This window comes from Mustela erminea, chromosome 19 (assembly GCF_009829155.1).
Source record: "Mustela erminea isolate mMusErm1 chromosome 19, mMusErm1.Pri, whole genome shotgun sequence".
NCBI lineage: Eukaryota > Metazoa > Chordata > Mammalia > Carnivora > Mustelidae > Mustela > Mustela erminea.
The window spans coordinates 2,844,351-2,864,771 of record NC_045632.1 but is presented as its reverse complement, the minus strand read 5'-3'; the positions used below and the strand labels follow the sequence as shown (position 1 = coordinate 2,864,771).

General features: G+C 48.5%; 1 protein-coding gene and 1 non-coding gene across 2 annotated transcripts; both read left to right on the top strand.

The window, feature by feature from the left end:
* Positions 1 to 104, top strand: LOC116580356. Its single transcript, XR_004281613.1, has one exon. It is a non-coding gene; the product is annotated as a U6 spliceosomal RNA (small nuclear RNA).
* A 16,258-nt stretch (positions 105 to 16,362) lies between these two features.
* On the top strand, positions 16,363 to 20,158 carry PGLYRP1 (peptidoglycan recognition protein 1). Its single transcript, XM_032324894.1, has 3 exons — positions 16,363 to 16,736; positions 19,189 to 19,310; positions 19,908 to 20,158. Exons 1-3 carry the CDS (start codon positions 16,447 to 16,449, stop codon positions 20,084 to 20,086), a joined length of 591 nt encoding a protein of 196 aa, XP_032180785.1. The 5' UTR covers positions 16,363 to 16,446; the 3' UTR covers positions 20,087 to 20,158.
* The last annotated feature ends 263 nt before the right edge of the window (positions 20,159 to 20,421 follow it).

Below are 20,421 nucleotides of genomic sequence, written 5' to 3'. Positions count from 1 at the left end.
GTGCCTGCTGAGACAGCACATACAGTAAAACTGGAAGGATACAGAAATTAGCACGGCACCTGTACAAGGAGGACACGCAAATCTGCAAAGCGCTCCCTTTTAAAATAAACAAACAAAAGCAGAAATATACACCAACCCACACAGACTTCTGCCAAATTAGGGGAGGAGGGCTCATTTATATGCGAGTATCCTCAGACTCTAACAGCCCTCCAGGCTGTCGTAACTTGCTTCAAGTTACACACGCATTGTTTGCTGACTTAATGCCTTTGGTCTCTAACAGAATTAACTTGGCTACTTTGAAATTTACAGACAACTGGCCTTGGGCAATAAGGGATCAGAACTTCCGCAGGCCACAGAGGCAGGCAGGTCCACTTGAAGTCCCCTGGGCTTTCTGACTCTCTCAAAACTCTTTTAGCAAATGAGTCTAAGGTCATGCACCACATTACCAACCCCACTTTGCACATCTGTAAAACTTGTCCTCCTTGGCAGAAAGAACAGAATACTCTTGCACAACAACAGGGTATGAAAATATCAGACCTTCTTGTGCACCCCACCCAAACCCAGGGCACCAAGGAACTGGAATTTCTGGTACAATCAATCTCCCAGCACAGAGGTAACTCAGGAGCTGGCACCAGCCAGAAAGGTCACTGATCCCAGCACTTCCTTAACGGATTCAACCCCTTTGAAAAATCTCCAGGCTGGGCAGAAACTTTGGAGTTGGCCTTTGGACAAAAGCCCACCCTCTCCCCAGGTGGCCAGCCTCCTGAGTAAAGCTCCTCTCCCCAATCAAAACTCATCTCTTGAGTACCGACCTTTCCAGGGAAAGGCTGCTGAACTTGGGTTTTAGGAACAAGACCACTCCTATTCAAAATTACTCAGGCACTTACAGAGGAGAGGGAGGAGTCCCATCGGCCGCAACAATGCACTTTTACAAGGATGGGAATACTCTGCTTTCTCTTTGTCCAGCCTTTCCCATCTTTTTCTTGTGCCATGAGAAGGAAGCCATCAGGAGACAGAGGGGCACAACTAGTAATATCCCACGTACTTATCTCTTCACACAATTAACGTTCATGGTGACAGTAGAATCCTAGGAAGGAGCATGGATGGAATGTTCCTTCAGACAAGGCACTCCTGTAGTCTGCTGCCTTGCAGTGTTTTATGAACTCTGGAGGCCTATCCTGTGGTTGCCTATTCCTTTCTGGTTCACTCTGGTGGAGTTTCTGCAGCCCCACTCTTCTTCTAGATCATTCTGAAGCTCCATCATTTCCCACAAATGAGTCTGAAGAAGACGCACAGGGTGGGTCTGGAGGTGCCTTGCAGGGGAGGGGAGAACGGGGACCCCTTGAAGCCTCCAGGGCAGGGGAACACGGAAAGTCTAGAAAAAAGTGGGCCTCTGGCCGGTGACTTGATAAGCGATCATTTCCAGGTGGGCTTTCCCTGGAGGCCTTCAGAGAACGGCACTTGCCAGAGTCACCACTTTGAAAGTATCCGTGGTCATACGGACCCTGAGGTTTGGCAAGTGTGTCTACCAGAGTCCCAGGATCAAGTCCCAGCCCCAGCTCTGTGGCTGCTCTGCCCACAACTGCTCTGGAGTCGAGATTCGAGAACCGTGGTGCCCAGGATCTTTGGTAAGGATCCACGGGGCACTCCCCCCAAGCTTCTGTCTTGTCGCATCCCAAATGGACCCATGAACCTCAAACGTAATGCTCTCTCGCCTGCTCGATTCTTGGCTTCCTGCTTGGTCATCACCCCCAGGCCAGCTCTGGCTGCAGCTCAGTCTCCCCCTGACCGGCAACTATTAGACCCGACCTTTCCTGGAGCCCTTCCTGCCACCCTGAGTCTGTGTCAACATCCACTCTGAGCTGTGGCCCACGCTGAATGCAGCTCAGTGACGTCATCTGCTGTACCCCGGTGCTGACCACTGACCGGATGCTTATACTCTCTCCATCATTCTCATGTCCCTCCGCTGCCGCTGCGGCTGCTGCCTCCCATTCTAAACTCCGTGAGCTCAGGCTCGGAAGGAATCACAGGTGAGAGCAGGTGGAGTGTGGAGGGAGGAGGTGGTACCGTGGTTGGAGGTGGGTGTTAGGGTCTGTAATCAAAGGAGCGAGACTGATAAAAAGCGAAGGTCAAGCAAAGCTTTATTTCGCGCCAAGCATCAGGAATCATAACGACCATCAAACACACCGACCGGGGCCCGCCCCTCCAGAGAGGACGACCCCTCCCTGCTTTCCAGACTAACTTTTATAGAGCAAAGGCCATGCGGTTGGGCCCGGCCACACACAGGTGGCCAATGAGATTGTAACACACACAGGAAACTCCACAGTGATGCTAGGCGACCAACTGAATTACAATTTACCCTAGTAGACATTTGAACCAGCCTATCACACCTTGGTTAAGATTGGCACCAAAAGTCTCCCAAAGGGCGGGGCCCATACTCCTCGGTAGCTTGGAGACAGTGTGCGCCCCCACTGATTGAATACCTCCACCTGGCCGGACCCACCCTTGTACTTGGACTTTGTTACCTGCAACTGGTTTCCATGACTTGCTTTTAAATAACTTCCCCTGGGGGGGGAGGGGCAAGGTCAATTTAAGTTTTACAACAAAATGGCAGTTCAACCGGGGTGGGGCTGCTCTGGCTGAATAGGCCCTTACAAAATGGAATCTTTTATTTGATTTGAGCAGCTTCATTTTTGATTTATATAAAAATGCAGGGTCACACACTGTTGTGATAATATTTAATTTTTAGGGGCACCTGGGTGGCTCAGTGGGTTAAGTCTCTGCCTTTGGCTCAGGTCATAATCTCAGGGTCCTGCGATCAAGCCCCACATCGGGCTCTCTGCTCTGCAAGGAGCCTGCTTCCTCTCTCTCTCTGCCTGCCTCTCTGCCTGCTTGTGATCTCTCTCTCTCTCTCTTTGTCAAATAAATAAATAAAATCTTTAAAAAATATTTAATTTTTAGAATTAGCTTCCTGCTGTTCCAACTGTATGAGACTATTGCTACGATTTTGCAGACCCTGACATCATTGTAAATTTCGGGTAAGTCCATTCTGAATGTAAATTTCAGTAGTTCTGGAGCTGATGATTCTCTCAAGACAAGTTCTCTAAAAATATTTAACTTTACAAATCGGTCCTGTGTAGCGTGGATTTATTTAAATGCAAATATATCCAAGGGTATTTTGCTGTCTCATTTGACATTTCTTATAACTTGTGAAGTTGTCTAAGAAACCAAACGGGGCTTCATAATTTGTATATAACTCAAACGTTTTGTGTTTCATTGTATCTTCAACTATAAGGAAAAATGACTTTTTTAAAATTACCTTCCTGGGGCGTCTGGGTGGCTCAGTGGGTTAAGCCTTGGCCTTCGGCTCAGGTCATGATCTCAGGATCCCGGGATCGAGCCCAGCATCGGGCTTTCTGCTCAGTGGGGAGCCTGCTTCCTCCTCTCTCTCTGCCTGCCTCTCTGCCTACTTGTGATCTCTCCCTCTGCCAAATAAATAAATAAAATCTTTAAAAATAATAAAATTACCTTCCTGGAGGGGTGCCTGGATGGCTCAGTTGCTAAAGCGTCCAGCTCTTAATCTTAGGGTTGTAAGTTCAAGCCCCACACTAGGCTCCATGCTGGGCGTGGAGCCTACCTTTAAAGAAAGAAAAAAAAAAAAAGAATTATTAAACATTTTATGAAGGCAGAAGTTTGGATAGGATCATTTGAATATAATTTTCCTTGGGTTTTGTCTTTTGGGCTTTTTTGGTAGGGGAGGAAGGGTCCGTGTTCCATAATTCCTGGTACCCTAACCACAAGCATGGTGGACCCCTTGGTCACTCACCACTTGAGGAATTTTCCTTTGTTTTCTGATGATTTTTTTCTTTTTTTTTTAATTTTTTTAAAAGATTTTATTTATTTATTTGTCAGAGAGAGAGCAAGCAAGAGCGAGCACAGGCAGACAGAGTGGCAGGCAGAGTTAGAGGGAGAAGCAGGCTCCCCGCGGGGCAAGGAGCCAGATGTGGGACTCCATCCCATGACGCCGGGATCACGACCCGAGCCAAAGGACCCGAGCCGAAGGCAGCTGCTCAACCAGCTGAGCCACCCAGGCGTCCCTCTGATGATTTTTTTCTTAATATATATTGAACTTTGTGAAGTACCTTTCTGTGTCTATTGAAATGACCATACAGGTTCTTCCTTACTCTGACGCCATGGCAAACTATACAGATTTTTTTTTAATGATAAATAAAGTCATTGCACTTAACGCTATTGTCTTAGAAACCAAATCATCATATTCCTTAGTGTTGTATCAAACACCAACAATATCAGTTCAAATTAGAGGAAATACATGCCAATACCAGCTTCTGACAATAAAACTAAGGAAGGTTCAAGTCCCGAAGTTTGGCTACTTGAGGTCAGGAAATCATGGAAAAATTCCAGAGTATATTTTATCATTCTGCACATTGAAGGAGGGCAGGAAAGACAGCGGTGTTCTCTTGTATCACAAGATCACGTCTTCCCCTTTATTTCTGGAAGCACTAACTTGAAGAGGTCCTGGCACATTCCAGTTATAATAATTTTTCTCCCATGAACAATTATCTCATATTTGCAGTATGTTGAAAAAAATGTCATCTTGTAAGTCTTTTCTTTTCTTTTGAGTCTGAACCACTAAGACTCCCGGGTACTTTGGGAGACCCTGATGGGTTGGATGGCGTGCTGAATGCATCAAAAATCAAATTTGAGCCCTTGGCTCCGCCAGTGAACTGTGAGGCTCGATCTTGGCGTTCTAAGTTTGAGCCCCACATTGGTTGTAGAGATTACTTTAAAATATTTATTTTTTAAATCAAGTTTTGTCCTTTGAAAATACTCTTAAATACATACGCACACCACGGACATGGTGGAATGTGTATGGACATGGAGCTCAGATCTCTCTCACTGGAACTTTGACATCTGAGGAAACGTGTGTGTTAGAAGTTGCACGTTAATTCTGGTTTGTTCCTTCTCCCTGAGCGGCTGGGCTTCCTTTTCCACGTTCTTTGTTGTTCTCTTGCTCTCTTTTCTCCCTTTGCTATTTTCTGCTGCCTCAGAACATCTGCCGGCTAGGCCAGCTCGCATCCTCTTGCCATGCCCTGGTACTTTTCTTGCTACGTGTCTCTGTCACCTAATTCAGGAAACTGACGGGAAAAAGCCAAATTTGCAGAGATGCCAATCAACCCCAGAAACCATCTGGAAGGCCAAAACCTAACGGCCCATTCCCCTCCTCCTCCTCCTCCTCCTCCTCTTCCTCCTCCACCGGCTGCCTCTCCTCCTCCTGCTCCTGCTCCCCACCCACCATCTCCCTCCTCCTCCCTCTCTCTCCTCCTCTCCCTCCTCCAGCCTCCTCCTTCTCCTCCTTCTTCTCCTCCTTCTTCTCCTCCCCTTTCTCCCTCCTCCTCCTCCTTCTCTCCCTCCTCCCCCCCCTCTTTTTTTTAAAAAAGTTCTCTCTACACCCAACATGGGGGTTCAAACTCACAACCCTGAGATCGAGAGTCACGTGTTCTGCTGACTGAGCCAGCCAGGCGCTCCATGACACACTTTTCTTAATAATAGTTTCCTGAACTTTCCTTACAGTTGCTGTCTCGTCCTTAAAACAGCTGGATCCCAGTTGTTTCAAAATGTTTTGTACTGTGGCCACATTCCCACCTCGCCCTGGGTCTCTACCCGTGTGGGTGGCTCTCCCTCTCAAGCAGCCCACTCTTCGTCATGCATCTACTTAGGAACTGATGAACTATCGGCTCTGGTTGCAAAATTATCTGATGGCCAGGTGACTTCTGTCCTCTGCCAGATCTGCAACCTCGATCTCCTTAGGAACAAGAATCCTGCCTCGAAGCAGCTTTAAGCTTTAAGTCACCAACTTCCTGATGGCCAGTGGGGAAAATCACAACTTGCCCTCCCCCTCCACTCTGCTGTGGGCTGCCCCGGACACAGGATATGAAGGCTCGTGCTTCACCGACTGGGTTTTGAACGTTAAGCACACGCAGAGCTGCTGGGTTAAACCTCATTTGCTCTCGTTACATATTTGTTGGATTCTGTCTGCTTGTACTTTATTAAAGCGTTTTTGTATCCATGATTTTCTTTATCTGTCAGACAGAGAGAGCAAGGGGGAGCAGGAGGTAGAGGGAGAAGCAGGCTCCCCTCTGAGTGGAACCCTAACCCAGGACCCTGGGATCATGACCTGAGCCGAAGACAGTCGCTTAACCCACTGAGCCCCCACCAGGCGTCCCATTGCCTCCATTAAAAAAAAAAAATTTTTTTTAATAAACATATAATGTATTTTTATCCCCAGGGGTACAGGTCTGTGAATCGCCAGGTTTACACATTTCACAGCACTCACCATAGCACATACCCTCCCCAATGTCCATAACCCCACCACCCTCTCCTGACTCCCCTACCCCCAGCAACCCTCAGTCTGTTTTTTGAGATTGAGTCTTTTATGGTTTGTCTCCCTCCCGATCCCATCTTCTTTCATGTTTTCTTTTCCTGCCCCCCAACCCCTCCACATTGTATCTCCACTACCTCATATCAGGGAGATCATATGATGGTTGTCTTTCTCCGATTGACTTATTTCGCTAAGCATGATACGCTCTAGTTCCATCCACATGGTCACAAATTCATTGCCTCCATTTTCATGAGGGATATTGGTCTGTGATTTTTCTTTTTCGGGAATATCTTTCTTTCTGGCTTTGATATCAGGATTACGCTGATGTCATAAACGAGTTAGGGAGTACTTCTTACCTCGATTTTCAGAAAGAGTTTGTACGAAACTGTCCTTTATTCCTTGAATGTTTGAATCCACCAATAGAACTGTCAGGGTCTGGGATTTCACTCTCCGTTACAGGTCAACAAATTATTCCGTAATTGTTGCATAAAAGTTGGCAGAAATCTCAAAACACCTGGGTCAGAGACAGAGGACTTTGGTATTCAGAGCGTATCAAAAGGAAGAGGATTAGCGTGTCCATATTGATGCATCCCCCCCCACCACCACCACCCCCACAAGTACCATGGGGCAGGCAGGGGGAGTCAGAGCCTGGCCGGCTTGCCTGCGGTTGTATCGCAACACAGAGCTTCAGGAATCTGAGCAGTAAGTCAGTCTCCTCTTTATCTGGGAGATAAAGCCTTCCGGGCTGCCAGCTGTAACCACGATCTTAAGAAATACATAAACAGCCATCTGAGCTTGGATTCCTTTCTCGCTCAACAAGAATGTTCAGGGATGCTCAGTTCCTTCTGTGGATTGCCTCTCTCTGGGGGCTCAAAGGGAGAATTCTTTCCATGTGTTCTATTCGTTCTTTCAGCTTCTGGTGGAAGCTGGTAACTTTGGCTGTGCCGGCATTGTTCCAATCTCTGCCTCTGTCTCTGCAGGGCTTTCCCTTCTGTCTCTAGTCAAACACCCCTCTCTTTCCCCCTTCTAAGTGTGATTGTATTTAGAGCCTACCTGGGTAATCCCAGATAATCTCCCCATCTCAAGACCCTCCCTGAGTATAATCACACCTGCAAAGATTTGGGGGGAGAGGGTCTTTTTGCCAAGGAAAGTAACACTCACAGTTTCCAGCATTAGGATATGGGTATCTTTGAGGAGGACCACTTTTCAGCCTACCACAGCCATTATATTACACAACCTTTCAAAGACACAGTGAACACAATTGCCCTAATCGAGAGGTTGAAACAAGGAATTAGTAAAAATCTCTCTAATTTATGGAGCATCAAAGGGCAGAAGAATTTGGTAAGAGGCCTGATCTTAGGTGAGGCTCAGCAATATTATCACAGATACAGATTCTCTGTATCTTCTCTGCCTTCCGAATAGGTGACCACACTAATTGTGGCTTCCCTCATGGTTGAAATCAGGTTTCCAGAAGTTTCCGTGGGTGTAGTTATAGACCTCCAAGAGGGTCTGCTATCTTTCACTCCCTCTCCCTCTCTGCTCCTCAAAATGACCTCTTAAAAATGCAAAGTGGTGGGCAGTGCCCAGCTGGCTCAGTTGCTGGAGCAGAGGTTGAAACTCTTGATCTTAGGGTTGTGAGGTCTAGCCCCACGGTGGGTGTGGAGATTATTTAAAAATTTTAAAAAAAATTTTTTAATTAGAAATAAAAATGCAGTGGCACCTGGGTGGCTCAGTGGGTTAGGCCACTGCCTTCGACTCGGGTCATGATCTCAGGGTCCTGGGATCGAGCCCCACATCGGGCTCTCTGCTCAGTGGGGAGCCTGCTTCCCCCACCTCTCTGCCTACTTGTGATCTCTCTCTCTGTGTCAAATAAATAAATACAATCTTTAAAAAATAATAAAAAATGAAATAAAAATGCAAAGTGGGTTAGCATCACTCCTTACATGCTTTTCTGTGGCTTTCCAGTGCTCACAGCACAAATCCAGGCCCTTACCAAGCCAGACAAGCCCCAGGAGAATCTGGTTCTACTGAGCTGGCTCCCCACACACTCTGGTCCTTTCCAGTCCAGCAACAGCAACCTTCTTATAGCTCCAGAACATTGCCCTGCAGTTTCTCTTCTCCACACCTCTACTCCAGCTGGTCCCTCTGACACAACAGCTCTCTCTCTGGACCCTGGCTGATTGTGCCTATAGGTGCTGTGTGATCAACACGAAACTCAGTAACTCTGGGCTCTAGTTCTTCATGGCATGGTTGCCATAGCTCTTATTAGGAGCAAACCACTCTCAGGGACACACAGACCCCCAAGAAAATCACAGAACAGGACCCTTGAGAGGCTGAGGCTGTCTCCTTACTATTGAGATTGGGGAAAAGCGCGCCAGGGAGGGCAGGGACAGCTGAGGACGGCGCGCCCTCTGGCGGTGGAAGAAGGGAACAGAGGAGAAGGATGCTTTTCCCCCTCGCCGAAACCAAGCTCAAGGTCAGAGTTGATGATGATGTTCTTTGGGGGCCTGCTACCTGCCAGGCCTAATGCTAGCCGCGCCACCCATGTGAAATATAGTATATCTGGAGTTATTTTAAATAGTTAGGAGTTTCTTTGTTTCTGTGTGTCTTCCCTACTAGAAAGTGAGTAAAGGGACGCCTTGTTTTTGTGTTTTTTTAAAAGATTTTATTTATTTATTTGACAGACAGAGATCACAAGTAGGCAGAGAGGCAGGCAGAGAGAAAGGGAGGAAGCAGGCTCCCCGCTGAGCAGAGAGCCAGATGTGGGGCTCGATCCTAGGACCTTGGGTCATGACCAAGCTGAGGGCAGAGGCTTTAACCCACTGAGCCAGGCGCCCCATGGGACGCCTGATTTTGTTGTTGTTTTGGTTTTGTTTTGTTTTTTGTTTTGTTTTTAAGATTTTATTTATTCATTTGACAGAGAGAGGGGGAGTGGGGGAGCGGCAGGCAGAGGCAGAGGGAGAAGCAGGCTTCCTGCCCAGCGGGGAAGCTGACGCAGGGCTTGATCCCAGGACCATGGGATCACGACCCCAGCAAAAGACAGACACTCAACCAACTGAGCCACCCAGGCACCCTGGGACTCCTGTTTTATTTACCATTGAGTCCCCAGGACCTGCAATAGGTAGAGCAGGGAGCCTGCTTCCTCCACCTGCCGTTCCCCCTGCTTGTACTCTCGTGCTCTCTTGCTCTCTCTCCTATGCTTGCTTTCTCTCTCCCTCTCTCTCTGGCAAATAAGTAAATAAATAAAAAATTTTTATTTACTCGACAGAGATCACAACTAGGCAGAGAGGTGGGGGGGGGGTGGCGGGCAGGCTCCCTGCTGAGCAGAGAGCCCAATGTGGGGCTCAATCCCAGGACCCTGAGACCATGACCTGAGCCGAAGGCAGAGTCTTAACCCACTGAGCCACCCAGGTGCCCCAAATAAAACATTTTTAAATAAAAATAAATAAATCTTTTTAAAAAAAGAGGAACAACAACAAAAAAAGGTATTAATCGCATGACTTAAAGTCAACTGACTGAGAGATTCAACAAATGTGCAAGAAGCTGTCCCCTTCCCCCTCCTCCCCTCCTTCCCTCCAATGGCCCCGAGTGAACCATGGTCTCTGGCAGGAGAAAAAAAATCCATTTTGAAAGTGCACAGTCACGCTTGGTGTGGACTGTTGCTTTGCACACAGCTTTCTATGTTGTGTTTCTGAAGGTGTTTTTGCAAAGAGGCAAGACCGTATTTTGCCTAGCAGCTGTCTGCTTGATGTATAACTTTTCAATATTTAGCAATAGGGTATGTAGACGTCTATCTGTACTTTTTTAAAAGAATACAAGTCAGGGGAAGGGCAGAGAGAGGGAGGAGCAGACTCTGCTGAGCATGGAAACCAAGGCGGGGCTCGATCCCAGGACCCCGGAACCCAGGACCCTGAGACCATGACCTGAGCCAAGGGCAGAGCTTAACCCACTGAGCCACCCAGGCGCCCTGGGCCTCTATCTGTACTCTTGCCCAGGAACATTCATCTGAGGGGCAGTCCTGATGCTTACGACAGCTCTCTGAGGGCAGAACTGTCCTTAAACACATTCACAGATGGAGAAACGGAGGGTAGCTTCGAATGTGATCTTCCCATGTATCTGCCACCAGCTGTATGCAAGGAACTGGGGATATAATAGTATGCAAAACGGGGGAAATGATAGCCCCTTCCTTATCTTTAAGTCGGGTGATGACATGTCCTCAGTTGTCTGGGACAGTCCATGTTTGCCTGCTGACCCAGCAAAACTATCAGTAGCTCTGGACTACTGTAGGTCTAGGCTACTTATAGACCCCACTGTATACGAGAGACAGAAATTCATCAAAAAATTGCCCAGGTAAGTTAATAACTATGCTTGTGATAAACACGAAGGAAAGGAAATGATGTGGGGAAAACAACTGGGGGAATTCGTCACCTCCTCAGGTGACACAGAAAGAAGAGTGACAGGATGGGACAAGTGAGGGGGGCTTGGGAATGTCAAGGAAAAAAAAGAAGATTCTGCATTGTGTTTTAACTTTGTTTTTGCTACAATCGGCATTTAGTTTGACTTTCTCTCATTGTTGAGATGACAAAGAAAACCAGTGTTTTTTGCTAACTGCAAGAGAATCTGAGGAGTTTTTATAATGGCTGACTTAATTATAACGAGATCAAAGAAAAGCAGTTGATGAATTAAATATTGAAAAAATCCAACTTCCTAAAACATACAGGGAGTAGATCTAATTCCCTATTTAGAAAAATGTATCAGTAATACAGTGTCAGGATTAAAGGTAATACAATTACCCACTGAAGCTCTTGTAAATGCTCACAAGGGTATGTCTCAATTTTAGGCTGACAAGAGACAGAATAAATAGAATTCTAACAAGGGAAGACTTCACACCACCTGTTCATAGTACCGGCAAGCAGTCCGATGTGTAAATATCCCTGTCTTGTTACAAAAGGCAAGCTGAATGTTTTGTCATCTTAAAGGTAAGGTACAAGTTCCCAAATTTTTTAAGGTTCCTCTATTTAAAACTTGTACACAGTGTGAAGAAAGTCCCCTGGGGACAGGGTATCAAAGTATCCTTAAAGGCAGCAAGAAGGGCAGGGAAGCTTGATGTCTCGGGAGTGAGCCAAGCAAGGTTAGGCTGATGTCAGATCATGGTGAGGTGCTTGGGACTCACCCTAAGGGTCATGAGAAGCCACAGAAAACTGCGATTCACTTTTGAGAGTGACCTGATCAGATCTGAGCTGTGGTCTCACGGGAGCCAAGGTGCATGCTGGGAAGTCACCGAGGAGGTGGGAGCAAAATCCAGGGGCAAGACTATGGTGACTGGACCAAGATGGGGAGGGGGCAGTAGCCAGCCTAATTCATAGGACATTTAGGAGATAACAGCAACATGACTTGGGGGTGACTGGATATTTATCAGTCATTCAGGATTTATTGAGCACGTGCTATGTACGGGCTGTTGTTCTGGGGGGGGGGTGGGTGCTGGAAACAAGAGGAGACAGAGTAGAGGTTGGTCAAGGATGGTAAGCTCATGCATGGCTTTTGTGACTGGAAGACCATCACAGCATTCCTTTAGATGGGGACTCTTGGAAGAGGGCTGATTATGGAGGAGCACATCCTAAACCATTCTGGGAACCTTGCATTTGAGTTCCCCGTGGGACATCCAATTAGTGATGTCAAGTAGGCAGGTGGATATACAGATGCAGACGTCATCTGAAAGCTCCAGGCTGGACATATAAAGTCTGGAAGTCAGCTGCATTTCAGGGGCAGCTGAAGTCATCGCATGGATAAAATCCTCCAGTAGAACAAGTATAGTAAGATGGTCAAGGAAGGAAGACGGAGTCAAAAAGGGAGAGAAAAAGACCAGCTAGAGAAGCAGAAGGAAAATCAAGACAGTCTTGTGCCACAGAGGCTGAGGAAAGTGAATGTTTCAAAAGGGTTGTGGTCGACTATGTCAAATGCTATCTAATTGCCCAAGGCAATCCAGCTAAGGTGTGGCAGGACTGAAATTTAAAATTAGGTCTAACTATTTAATACAGTGCCAGGCCAAATGGCTAGCCATTTGGAAACAAAATTAACCCCCTACCTCACACTGTATGCAATTGCAAATTCTTGCCAAGGTAAAAGTCTAAAAGTAGAAACACAGATAACAATATTTTTTTAAACAGAAAAAGTTTTACAGTCTTGGTGTGTTAAGGTATTCTTAAGGCAGGGCAGGAAACACAGCATCCATAAAAGAAAGAAACAGACTTTTCTTTTTAATAAACTAGAGGAAAATGTTTGCAGCACATTTGGCAGTGTCAATACTCTCCATATACAACGACCCAACAGCAAAACTGAGAGACTTAAAGAGATGAACAGACAGTTCGCAGAAAATGGATGCAAATAGCCATAGATAACCACCTCTCTGATCCTTGAAGAAGTGCAAATAAAACAGTAATGACACCATTCCTTGGATTGGTAAAGCATTTTAAAGCTGATCCCATTACTGGGGAAAAGAAATACGAAAACTTTTTTAGGATGATATTTGGCAATATTTATTAAAAATTTTAATGTAGGGGCACCTGGGTGGCTCAGTGGGTTAAAGCCTCTGCCTTCGGCTCAGGTCATGATCCCAGGGTCCTGGGATCAAGCCCCACATCAGGCTCTCTGCTCAGCAGGGAGCCTGTTTCCCCTCTCTCTGCCTGCTTCTCTGCCTACCTGTGATCTCTGTCTGTCAAATAAATAAATAAATTCTTTGAAAAAATTTTTAATGTAGCTCTATTTCCTGATGTGGGTGCTGGGTACATGGTGTATTCATGGCGTGAAATTAACATAGTTCTTCACTCTATTAATTCTAACAACCCTATTTAAAAAGTACAATTTTCTATATGTATGTTATTCCTTGATGCTTTCAAAAAGACCACAGACACAAAATGTACACACCCAATGACTCAACAGTCCCAGTTATGGGATTCTTTCCTTCAATTTGCAAATTGATAACAAAAAGATGAACAACCCAATTTATTTTATTTTTTTAAGATTTTTTTCCTTTAGGCATCTCTGTACCCAACGTGGGGCTTGAACTCACAACTCTGAGATCTAGAGGTGTGTGTTCTACAGACTGAGCCAACCAGGTGCCTCCAGTCCAATGTATTTCAAAAATGGACAACGGACATGGCAGCCAATCGACAGAAGATGATTCCCAGCAGGCAGAAAACACAGGGAACAAAATGTCCTGAGTGGTCATAAAAATGCCATTTCAAGTTAAAAAGAGATCTCTATTGCTTTACACTCATAAATTTAATAATTGATAACATCCACCTCTGGGATACAAGGGGGTTCCAATACGGTACTGGTAGAAATAGGAATTGTTAACAGCCTCCGGGGGAAAACCATTGGGTAATAACTATTAAATATGTAGAGTCTTTGACCTAGAAAGCTTATATTTTATCAGTTATCAGTATGTATGTCTGATAATATTTTGTGCATGGGGGAGGTTGTGGAATGAAGAACAGCAAAGCTTTAAAAAAAAAGCAATGATCCTCTCCAAATGGCAAGCCTATACCATGAAATACTATGAGACTATTACAAAGATTCCATTAGAATTAGCTGTGTTCAACTAGAGAGAGGGACATGGGATAGGAGGTCACAAAAGGCAAAGTGATGTGCGTGATTTGATTTTGGTGTTTTTTTTTTAAGGCTTTATTTATTTATTTGACAGAGATCACAAGTAGGCAGAGAGGAAGGCAGAGGGAGAGAGGGGGAAGCAGGGTCCCTGCTGAGCAGAGAGCCCAGTGCGGGGCTTGATCCCAGGCCCCTGAGATCATGACCTGAGCAGAAGGCAGAGGCTTAACCCACTGAGCCACCCAGGCGCCCCTTGATTTTGTTATTTAAAAAAATACAGTTGGGGCACCTGGCTGGGTCAGTCGATAGGACATGAGGTTCTTGATCTTGGGGTTGTGAGTTCGAGCCCCATGTTGGGTGTAGGGATTCCTTAAAAATAAAAAAATTTTGAAAAAGGTAATAAAATACTTAAAAACTGAAATACACACACACACACACACACACACATATGATCTTACATATATGTTTGTAGGAAGCAGACCGTGGTCTAAAACTCCATCTCTGGGGTTCTAGAAGCCTGTGGCTAAACCCCAGCATTCCTGTCTTCTCCCCATACGTGATAACCTCTCTGGGCCTCAGTTTTCTTGACTGTAAAAGGGGCTAATTATAATATCTATCTCCCAGATCCACTGGAAGAAAGTGAAGTGGCAAAAAATGCTTAGCGACGCCTGGTGGGCCAGTCCGGATCACAGAGGTAAGCGTGCTCTCCGAACCACCGACAACGCCATGGAGGAAATCCTACCACACTGTGAGTGAGCTCTGGCGGACACAGCAGGAGGGGAATGGGACACAGGGGATTAACATTTTGTATCAGTTTGACTGGTTACAGCCAGCATGGGTTACTTGTGTAATTTTTTTTTTTTAATCCACTAAAGTGGAAGGAAAGGAGGAAGAGCAAAGGAGGGAGTCGGCCCTGAATTTACCAGCTCTCTGAGAAGTGGTGGGAAAGGGGGCTTGGGCAGGGCAGAGGCCCCACTACACCCCAACAGGTGATCTTAAGCCACCAAGTGGCCTGGGCAAATGGCTGTTCCTCTCTCGACTTCAAGAGTCCCTTCTGGGCAGAATGGAGTTGCCAGCGTCACCCAATGCAAAACATGCAGCTGACTACCAAGGACAGGTTTGAGTTTGAGTCCCAGTGGCCCTTATGTGACACTAGGAGCCGGACCTGTTGTAAGGGCTCCACTCTTATCCACCCACTTGCTTCCTTAGTTCACATCAACCTTCTGAGTAAGGTACTTCACAGTATCCCCATTTTGTAGGTGGGGGAAACTGAGGCACAGAACGCTCACTTGCAGGAGCTCACACACTGAAATGTGGCCAGAATTCAAATGCAGGTTCTGAATCCAGCCTGTGGAGCACCAAGTCCTCCTATGTCCCCCTCTCCCAGCCTCAGTTTACTCAACTGCAAAATGGGCTTCTCAACACTCAACATCTTCAGTTCATTGCAAGGGTTAAATAACCATGGGATTGGGCCTAGGAGAAGTGTTTTTTAAAATGGGAGCTTTGGGGGCACCTGGGTGGCTCAGTGGGTTAAGCCTCTGCCTTCGCTAGGGTCATGATCTTAAGGTCCTGGGATCAAGCCCCACATCAGGCTCTCAGGGAGCCTGCTTCCCACCTGCTCCCCTCTCGCCCCACCTGCCTCTCTGCCTATTTGTGATCTCTGTTAAATAAATAAATAAAATATTAAAATAAAATAAAATGGGAGCTTTTGATTCTTAAATACAGAGATTAAATGGGCAAGAGAAGGTTGGGAGGGGTGGGATGTGGGTGAAACAGACAAGAGGGATTAAGAGATATAAACTTCTAGTTATAAAATAAGTCACAGGGGTGAAAAGTACAGCTTAGGGAATGTGGTCAACAAGATTGTCATTGCATAGTTTGGGGATAGATAGGGGCCACACTTATCACCGGGAGCACTGAGTAAAGTACAGAACTGTCCAATCACTATGTTGTATACCTGAAACTAAAATAAACTTGTATGTTAATTGCACCTTAATTTAAAAAGGGGGGGAGGGAGCCTTTGTTACCCAGGACCCTCCAGGAGGAAGACAAAGGCACACAGGCCACCACCTCCTGTGTTAACGTTCCTGGTGAGTTATTCAAAGCCCCGCTGGTAAGGGAAACAAAGCTGGGCAGGGTGCCAGGCCCTTGCTCTTCCAGAAACCACAGGGCGAGGTGACCAGAGGCCTGTGCACCCCTCCCCACGCTGACTCTCAGCCAGGAGACAGGCCCCTTGGCTTTGCCACAGGCTCCCCACTTCCCCCACCTCACCACAAAATATCCTGTTGTGGCCAGAGAAGGTAGCAGAATCTGGGGTGTAGAGAGACCCGCCTGTTCTGCCTGGGTGTGAAGCAAGGCCCTCCCCGCTGCCGGGCCCCAGCAGATAAAGGTGGCCCGGGCCAGCCTCGAGCTCCTAGCTGTGCCTGCGTGCCTCACCTGCTATGTCCGCCCCCTGTGCGCTGCTCACCTGGGCCCTCCTGGCTCTCTTCAGCCTCGGGCTCGGGGTGCCTGGAGAAGACCTCCCTTGCTCCTGCTGCCCCATAGTGCCCCGGAGAGAGTGGAAGGCCCCGGCATCCAAGTGCGTGGATAAGTTGAAACTGCCCGCACGCTACGTGGTGGTGTCGCACACGGCCGGCAGCCCCTGTGACAGCCCAGCCTTGTGCCTGAACCAGGTCCAGAACGTGCACAACTACCACACGGGGATGCTGAACTGGTGTGACGTGGGCTACAAGTGAGTGCGGAGCGGGGGCAAAGGCTGGAGCCAGGGCGGATGGAGGGAAAGGGGTGCAGGCCCGAGGGACCCGCCCTGGCCGGCCATTCTAGACTCCCCCTGGCTGACGGGTGGGCTTGCTTTCTCCCCAGGGCGGGCACACAAGACTGTGCGCACGGCACACAGGTGCTAAGAGCGGAAAGGGCTGAAGTCCATGCTCTGCTCGCCCCCGTGGGAGGGAAAGCCTTTGCCAACACAAAAGAAACTGTCCTCTACACTGCAGTCATTTCATAAAGTCCGCCGCCTCTGCTGGGAGGCAGATAAGCAGGCTGGTTCAGCCCACAGGACAGGGGACAGCGAGGGGGACGGGGGGTAGGGGTGGGGGTGTCACCAACGCTTTCCCCATTTTCATTTGCTCTCCCTCCTCTGGTCAGCTTGTGGCCCCCACCGGGTCACTAAATCAGCCAATACATACGTGCAAAGCCCTTAGGACACCACCTGGCATGCAGTAGGAACCCCCAAGTTCATGGGCTCTTGCCCTTAGGCACTTACTATGTGCCAGGCCCTGCCCAGGTGCTGGGACAGGGGACACATGACCAGTGCGAATCTGGCCCAATGGGATTTAAAGACCAAAAGGGAGGAACAAGTGGGAAACAAGCAAAGGCAACCAGATAAATTCAGCCGGTGATGGAAGCAATAAGGCAGGACGAGAGTTGTGGGGGAGACTGAGGTGGCTCTGGGATGGGGGGCGGCGGGAAGAGTGGTAAGTTGCAAGGTCCAGCAGGGGTAAAGGCTAAGAGGACAAGTGAGAGGGTCATGCCTGGAGGACAGAGGTCAGAGTGGCTGGAAGGAGCTGGGAGGAATGACATGAAACGAACAGGGAAGACCAGGTGGGCAGCGCCTTGTGGACCACCCTAAGAAAGACTGGAGCCATGGGAGGGGCGTGAGCTCTCTGGGTGTAAGAGCCCCCTCTGGCGGCTGTGGGGAGAACAGACTGCAGGTGGGTGACTGCAGAAACAAGACGGTAAGATCTCCGTCTGGGGCCCATGCTCGCTTCCCGCCCCCCCCCCCTCCCCCGCCCACACTGCAGCGAATGACTTTGAACCCTACAGGTTCTCAGACCTTGGTAAGCAGCAGTCACGGTACTGGAAATCCAGGTTCCTGGCTTCCAATAGGGCTGGGGAAACCTGACATCACTGGAATTCTAGCCGATGAGGGTATCCCCAGCAACTTGGCTCAAGCTTTTACAATCCCAAGGCTCCATCTTCCAGGATTTGTCTCCAAGACTCAGGGGCTCTGATCCTAATTTTCCATGAGGTATTGAAAGCTTGACTCCCCAGCCTCTGGCCTAAATCGCCTCACAGAAAAGCAGACCGAAGTCTGTTTCTCAGATTTTAGGATTTAGAGTCTGATCCCAACATTCTGGATCTCTCTTCTTGTCACTTTACATTTTTTGGGTCTCAGTGCCTTTACTGAGAAAAAGGGCTCCTCACTCGACCCAGCTGGTGGTGGTGCTGGAGGCTTAAACTAGAGGCTTCCATTTCACAAACACACAGGGAGTCCCAATTGCCCATGCCACGTGCTGAGGCTGTGGCAAGGCCAAAAGCAGCCCAGTCCTGGGGGCCATCATCACCCTGGAATTTCTAGTCTCTCTGGAGCCAGATTCTTCTGCACCTGGCTTCCTGCATGGGAGGCTCAGGACCCAAAGATTCTGAACGTCCAACGTTCTTTCCATCATTGGTGACTGTGAGAGCTAGAGGTTGGAAGCAGTGATCTCGCAACTCCAAAATGCTGATCTTCTAGCTAATCCCAATGTGCCAAAATCAGACTCACTCCATCAAGATGTGTCAGATGAGTCTTGAGGATCTGATGCCAGGACTGGAAACTTCCAAGAGCCAGATGCCAGGACTCCAGGGTCTGTATCTGGTTTTGATGCCCATCCTTGAGTCTCAGATCCTGTCACTCAGTGTACCCCAGCAGGGAACAGAGAGCAGGAAGCAGGCTGAGCCAAGGGGAGAAGAGCTTCTTGGAGGAGAGTTCTGAGAGGGAGGGGTCTACGGGGAATGACCTTGGGGTTGACAGTGTACCTGCCTCAGAGGACTGCATAAGAGGACTCAGCAAATCAAGAGTTCAACAAATCCTCCTGGGGGGCTGGAGGAAGCAAGGAATCACCTGGGTGGGAGTCTCAGGGACCCGGATGAGAATCCAGACTCCTCTCTCTGGTTGTGTGATTGCAGGCAGATGTCCCTACCTCGCTGATTCTCCACCTGCAGAATGGGGGCAGTACTGGCTCACGGGTGGCTGTGAGCGTGTAGTGTCGTGCCTAGGATCTGGCAGGGGCAAGAGGCATTGGATTTCAGGAGAAGAGGGAGGTGTTGAGGGGAATTATGTGTGAGTAGCATGGGGCAGGGGAGGAAGGGGGGAGGAGGCCCTCCCTTACTCATCAAGTCCACCCACCCACCCACCCACACAGCTTCCTGATTGGAGAAGATGGGCTTGTGTATGAAGGCCGGGGCTGGGACACCAAGGGTGACCACACAGGCAAGATCTGGAACCCTATCTCCATTGGCATCTCCTTCATGGGTAACTATATGGGTGAGTGTCCAACTGCTGGCACGGTGGGCCGGCCTGGGATCTGGGGGATGGTGCCGCATGCTTTGTGGTCCTTGGGAAGTTCTGCCACCTCTAAGCTCTGTGACCTCGGGAAGTGAGTCAGCTTCTCCAAGCCTCACCAATTCCTTCAGAGAATGACCATTTCTTTGCAACTGCATGGTCTGGGCCAGGACGAGTTAATCTGTATAAAAGTTCTTTGGCCAGTCTGTGGCTCATAGAATATGAGCCTGAGACACAGCCACCGTCATGGGGAGGACCCAGAGGTCTGGGGGCAGAGGAGGGAGGATAAGCTCTCATCTTGATACTTGCTGAGGGTTTAACCTGTACCAGGCACTGTTCTGTGAGGGCTTTACATAAAAAAACTCATTTTCTTGTCCCACAGCCCCATGGGCACATGCCATCATTCCCTCCTTTCGCCAATGAGGAAACTGAGAACGGCAGGATTAAGTTCCTGCTAGAGGACTGGCAGACCCCGTTCTGGGTGCTGGTGGGGCAGGGTGAACAACTGGAACCACTGCCCCACACTACCTCTGCCCCTCAAGGAAGCCCCAGCCTAACTCCTGCTTCTGTCTCCCCCAGAGCGGTCACCTCCACCCCGGGCCCTCAGGGCGGCCCAGAGTCTGCTGGCTTGTGGTGTGGCTCAGGGAAAGCTGAGTCCCAGATATGAGGTCAAAGGACACCGGGATGTGCAGCGGACACTCTCTCCAGGTGACCAACTCTATGAGATCATCCAGACTTGGCCACACTACCACGAGTGAGACCCTGTCTACCTCCTCCACACCCAGAAACCCCACCACCGACCCTCCAATAAAGGAGTAGCTCAAACTGCGTTCCTGCGTCCCACCACATGTCTCCCCTCCCTCTCTACCTCCCACAAGACCCCCAGCCATTCCCACCCGCCCCGGGGCCCAGCACTCTGTCCTCGCTGGTGCTCAGAACCCAGAGGCCCCGACCCTGAACCAAGACCCCAGAGATCCCAGCTTGGAAGGAACATCACAGCTCAGAACCCAGAGGTCTCAGGTCAGAGCGCAGGAATCAGCACCAAGTTGGCCCAGATGTCATTGACAGCAGCTCAGGGGTCCCGTGGGACCAC

Excerpts from the sequence above, each read along its gene's own strand:
- PGLYRP1 (XM_032324894.1), top strand. The coding sequence starts at position 16,447 with ATGTCCGCCCCCTGTGCGCTGCTCACCTGGGCCCTCCTGGCTCTCTTC. Across the intron at positions 16,737-19,188 it reads TGGTGTGACGTGGGCTACAA|CTTCCTGATTGGAGAAGATG; the intron begins GTGAGTGCGGAG and ends CCACCCACACAG. Across the intron at positions 19,311-19,907 it reads CTTCATGGGTAACTATATGG|AGCGGTCACCTCCACCCCGG; the intron begins GTGAGTGTCCAA and ends TGTCTCCCCCAG.